At 37.5% G+C, this 6,000-nt stretch overlaps 1 protein-coding gene across 1 annotated transcript in view; it reads right to left on the bottom strand.

Annotated features, from left to right (window-relative positions):
- Positions 1-4,963: 4,963 nt before the first annotated feature.
- LOC136034387 (27 kDa glycoprotein-like) overlaps positions 4,964-6,000 on the bottom strand; it is an 80,828-nt gene continuing 79,791 nt past the window's right edge. The window contains exon 7 of the mRNA XM_065715534.1: positions 4,964-5,098. Within this exon, the coding sequence (XP_065571606.1) occupies positions 5,067-5,098 (32 nt within the window). The 3' untranslated portion in view covers positions 4,964-5,066. The remainder of the gene's footprint in view (positions 5,099-6,000) is intronic.

Below are 6,000 nucleotides of genomic sequence, written 5' to 3'. Positions count from 1 at the left end.
TTCTTCACGAACCAGATGATTCTGCGTGTCGCTTAGATTCCAACTCATCAAAAGAGGATTCAACATTCAAGGTGAATTGAAGCTAAATTTATTGAATTTTTTTTTCTTCCTTTTTCATTTTGATGTGAAAACCGAGAACAGATCTATCAGGACATTGGGGGTTTTGCTTTATGCTATTCTGAAACTGAATAAAATGAGGGAGGTTGAAGATACCAAAATGAGCCTGAAGACCTGTATTTGTTTGTCTAGGTTTTGTAAATGTTTTAGTTTTGCTTTTGACGTCAGGAGATAAAAAAAAGGATAAAGATGGTCAAAAGCCACTGATAGTGTCTAGGGAGACGGATGGACGTCACAGTTATAGGGGCAGGTAGCCACCCTGTCGCCTAACCTTACGGCAGTGGGGGTCAAACACGGGCCCGTATGGCCATGCAGAATTTAGACCCACTGTGCTACCACAGGTTGTCAGGAGATTACTTCTTGGAAAAACCAGCGATATTTTTAATCAAATTGGCAAAATTCGAAACAACCCCCCACCCACCCAAAAAAAGATGGAAAAGAAAATAGAAACATATAAAACGCATTTATAAAACGTGTTATTTTCTAAGAAAAAAAAGATTCAAGACAGTTAGGTGATTAAAAAATATAAATACTAGGAAATTCTTTGAGATAATATTATCAAAAATACTATATATCTGGATTATCTCACCCCGACGGATATAAATTAGTTGATAGTGGGTAGGAGATGAAAAAAAGGTATAAGAATAGACATCATTTTAATGCTCATAAAGTCATAAATGTTATTTTCCTTTCACTGGAATTGAGGCTACATTTATACATTTAAGACTACTAAACATTTGTCTTCATCTCTATCATGGAGAGTGGATTTTAAGCCAAAAACGCATACTACGTTCATAAAAAAGTAAAAGGGGTTTGACGCTTGTGTTAATTATATATTATTTCTTATGTTTATTTTAGGCTGAGAATGAAAGATATCCTAATGTATGTTATTTTTTAGGGCAGAGTATACAGCATACCAAAAGTTACAAAATTGATCGAATTAGAATAAGTTGGTTATAAGCTGAAATAGAGCGTTATGAATCATGAAGGGCCATATTATATAGGATTCAATTACTATTCTGGAAATGCTGGTGATCCAATAAATAGTATGAGACAACCTTAGCTCGTCTGCTTGATTCAAAAAGAGATTCAATAGCAAACAAAAAGCTTTGCCTTGAAAATCCTCGGTAGCGGGTTATATGCACAAATTCACTTGGGGGGGGGGGTACAAATATGAAAAAAAGAACAATTACATGAAATTAATATCTTGCAAGTTTCATGGGAAATCTTCAGATGTGGACGGAGGCGCTGTCCAGGATATCTAGTCCATTAGCGGTTCCAGGATTTTAGGGGGGGGGCTCATTACTAAAAACTCCCATTCTAAATTAAGCCTTACGTACTTATTTAGATTGAAAGTTGCATGCCTCTGTTTCTATTCGTCATTTCTGTAAAGCTATCCACAAAGCCACATTTATAGAAACACTATCATCAAAATTATATAGCGAATTTTCGCCTCCTATTTCCACTATTAGCAAATCTATCAACAGTGCTTTCTACACCTATGATGGTATCACGGTGAACACGAAGAAGGGCAAGTCCGGTGAGACTTTCCTCCATCAATTAATTTCTTAGTCATGTTCTCAATCTTTCCAAGGTACAAAAACTTCGTTCAACTGACGCCACGCTGACAGGTAGGGTCATGTTCAGCGTCAAGAACGCTGAAATATTCGGCGAAATATCAGCATCGCAGTTGTGTTTTTGTAAAGTTTCCCCTAGTGTTTCAGGTATTCAACAAGTGTCTGCATCGCTTTCTCTCAAACGAATTCACCAAGCTTTCCATATTGTCGCTTCTCCGGTCAGGGCAGATTCACAAACCGATCGCGAGAGGAAGTTAATTACTGACGAGTATCGCGCTGATGGGTCATGAATCGTATCAACGAATTGTTGTTTGTTCGTTTTTATACAATTTATTGGCAAGAAAAATACTAAGCTTGGAAGTGTCCAGTGTTTCTCTAGAAAAACGGCTTTCTATGTCCGAAATAATCGTGTCCAGCAGGGAAAAATAATTGACCGTCTATAATATTCTTCGTGTGAAATGAATAGCACATTAAATCGATTCGTTTGCTTCTTCGCTTTCTATGGGACTGCTGTTTCTAAATTTCGCTCGCTTACTATTTTAGTTACCTCATCAAGTGCTTTTTGAACTTGCTTTCACTCTCCCGACGCTTGACTTCCAGCTGGGTATGAAGGTCCTTAACATGACTTGCTGCAGAAGCATGGTCCAAGCTCTACTTCTGGAATAGTGTACTGAGAGGTAAAAGCAGTCCAGATATGTTACTAAGAGTTTAAATGGTTACTAGCAGATGGGAGGATGTGACAACAGTGAATAAGGATTTAGCTTTTGCTGCAGTTGTTCAGCAAACCCAGTGCGTTTCACAGTTGCCAGATAACTGTACTTTCATTACTGTGGTTAAAACATAATTACGCTTTGCAGAAGCACCCAAAAAGGCAACTACTTCTTTTATTACTCCGATGCAGTTTCGAATACTTTGGACAGAAGAAGTTTTTGACATAGAAAGATTTAGAGCATGATCGAAACATGGGCAACGTAGGACATTCTTTGCCACATTTTGAACTTCTTTTACATCACCACAATGTTCTAAAACGCATAGCACATCCATCAGTGCCGTGGGCCCAAACAATTTTCCAAGTCTAGCCCAAAAGATCGAAGAAAATCCAACACAATATTTCCAAATGTTTCCCCTTTAATGATCGGTTCGAAGGTTCCAATGCTGTCCGTGTAACATGTTTTGAGAAAGTCTAAAAAACCAATGAATTCCTTACGTCTTATGCAATTATAATTGTATCAAAGGATAATACTTAGCTATGAATTGCGTGACAAATCCGTTGTTTCATCAACAACCATACTGTAGAATTTGATAGAATTTCTTCTATCAAATTATTATCTTCTTCTATATTATTTCTTCTTCTTCTTCTTCAATTATTTCTTCTTCTATATTATTTCTTCTATCTTGCAGAACTTCTGCAAGAATTTCTTCAGCACAACATTCAATTAACCCATTCTGCGTTGTTTTGCTTATATAAGTAGCATTTGCACATGAACTTTCAAAATGTTGTTTTAAAGTGATGTTGTCACCACCATTTAAACGGTACCTTAAAAGTTCTCGAAATTTCCCTTCCTTGGTCAATGGGTCCTTCTCTGCCAATAATTGTCCATCGTCTCTATGGCCACGAACAACAATGTTCTATCCACCCAAGAAAATAATTGATTCTACTATTGGCTTCGGTCTCGCTTTGTTTTCCTGCACTTGTTAGTTGCGTTGTTCGTTTACAAGGCTTAAAATGCTGGTTTTAGGGTTATTATATTTTAGAAGGAAATGTTTACCTGCGTCAGCTGAATCACGGTGGTACTGATTATCTTCATGAGACATCGCCGTCTTTTCCAGTTAGCTTAGCGAAAGTCACAAGGGACTTCTTTACCAACTTTTGCAATTGATTGGAGCATCCAACCCTTTGGACGTTAAACAAAACGCAATTTTTACATTATAGGCCTCTCATCTTATTTGAGAGTTCTAGCCAATGGAATTCTTCCGAGCGAAAACGATTGAAAAATCTCTTTTCGTCCCTGCCCTGCTTCTTGTGAACTGAATAGGGGAAGCTGTAGTTAAATGGCGGAATTCAAGGGTTCTGAAGCAATCGATATCGCGTAGAATCATCCAGTTTTTCAGTTGTATCGATATATCTTCCGAAATCATTTTCGCAATAAGTGCTTATATTAATCTATGTTTGCGTTATGCCTGTGGCTACAATCACCCTTAGTTTCACCATTCGTCACAGCGTTGGAATCACTATCAAAACTGAAATTCTCATTATTTCTATCTTCAGTTAGACGTAGATCATCCAGTCGCCAAGCTTTCGAACCAAAACAGTTGTCTATAGTTGACTGCTGTTTTCGCTTTGACATCATAACTGGTTAATATTATCCAAAAATTTTATACTGTTCAAACCCCTCCTAAAATCGCATCTAACCCTAAGGCGTGTCTTTTTATTGCAGTCATTTCAAAAAATTGCTTTGTTAGTGAAAAAGAAACAGGTTTTGACATGCAAACTTTTTGAAGCGTCACCGATTTAGGGGATGACAAGCAACAAAATATATTGTTGCTTGTCAACAAGTCATTGTCCAAACACTGGACAATTTCTTAAAGACTTCAGGCAGGCAGATCAAGTGCCATTAAATACTTTTCAAGCATGCTTTGATCCAAGCGTTGATCTCGCAATCCAGTCACAGAAATCTAATAATAGAAATTTTTGCCAACGCCAAGGGGTGGGTCACCCTCTGGGTCCTCTACTGACCTAGTCTGAAAGCAACATATTAGAAATTTTACTAACTCAGGGGCGTCAATTCATAAAAATTTAGGAGGGGGGTGCAAATGTATTTTTCAAGATATAAAGCGTAGTTCAATTTTGTTGTTTTATCGAACTTTCAATTAAAATGCCAAAAAGGATATTTTCCGATGAAAAATACCATAGAAAGTTGTTTTTCAAAACCTAGAGGGGGCAATGGCCCCCACTGCTCCCTGTTAAAGTGCCTCGACTAACGATCATCACCATCTTCGACACTGCGGCAATCGCTCATTTTAGAAGCAGCTGATTTCCCCATGACGATATGGTACTGCAGCAACAATTGCGGCGTACTGAGTCTAAGATAAGAAAAATTGCGGCAAGTACAAGCTTGAATTGCCAGAAATAAGGTCTCAGGTCATGATTTTCCAATTTTTTCAAGGGGATCCTTCAGTCAAAACTTTTTATTAGCGGAGGCTTTCAATCCATCCCACCTCTTTGCAGGTAAGCGAGTGAAAGCAAGCTTTTATTTTACACTCAAAATATTTCCACAATAAGAGGAGAACGCTTACCCCTTAGCACTCATGTTGCACGCATACTAGTGATATTTTCCACCAAATCAAGGAAAGTCGGTATGTAAGTTCCACTCAACCTCCATACTTATCTGGAAGACCTCGCACTGAAAGTTAAAAAATGTTGACCTAAAAGAGGATTTTCAGGACTCTATATATTAGTTTGAGAACTTTTTTGGAACTAATTCAATTGAAAAAAATTGGATCATGACAGGATTTTACTCAGACTAGTCAGATCTCACAAGACGGAAAGGATTGATGAATTAACCTTTCCATGTCTGTATTAAATCGTAGTTTTGAAAATTTTAGCAAGCACAGAACAATTATGAAATACCAGAAACAATGAAGAAAGAAGTATAAAGCTGAATTCTCATCATTTTTTTTCTTTTTTTTACCTTTACATTATGACCTCCTGTTCCTTCAAGAGGTTATAGGGCACCCATGAAGAGCGGCCATTGTTTTCTCATCTGCACCGCTACCCACAGGTCTCCCCAACTCGGTTTGCAGATATGATGGGGATTTCTGAGGTCATCGGCAGAGCTGCTTTAGAAGGAATTCGACCTGCCTCTTTGTCTGTATCTGACAGGTCGCGACCGGAGGACACCTTTAGGAAGCCAAGTTTAATGTATTCGGATGGCCTGCTTTAAGTACCTCAGTTTCTCGTATTTTATTACGTCTGCGGTTAGTGGTTTTAACGTTAGCTCTCTTATAATCACGTCTATAGTCTGTTGTGTCCAGTTTAGGTTCAGAATGCGATGCAAACAAATGTTCTCAAATCCCATTAATATTTTTTCTAAGCGTTGGCTCAGGTAACAGATTTCTGAGCCGTAACGAAGAATTAATTATAGTAAAACAAAATAAATCAAATCACAACAAATTTGTATTATTTAAATAGGGCTTACAAAGGAATGACAACGATGGGTATGTTTAAAAACAATCAAACAAAAAAAAAAATTCCCTGCCAAAAATACTAAAGATACAACCATCTGAAAACAATAAAACTGATTTA

Source organism: Artemia franciscana, chromosome 13 (assembly GCF_032884065.1).
Source record: "Artemia franciscana chromosome 13, ASM3288406v1, whole genome shotgun sequence".
Classification (NCBI taxonomy): Eukaryota; Metazoa; Arthropoda; class Branchiopoda; order Anostraca; family Artemiidae; genus Artemia; species Artemia franciscana.
Note: the sequence above shows the minus strand (reverse complement) of the source record. Positions and strands in the feature narration are given on the sequence as shown.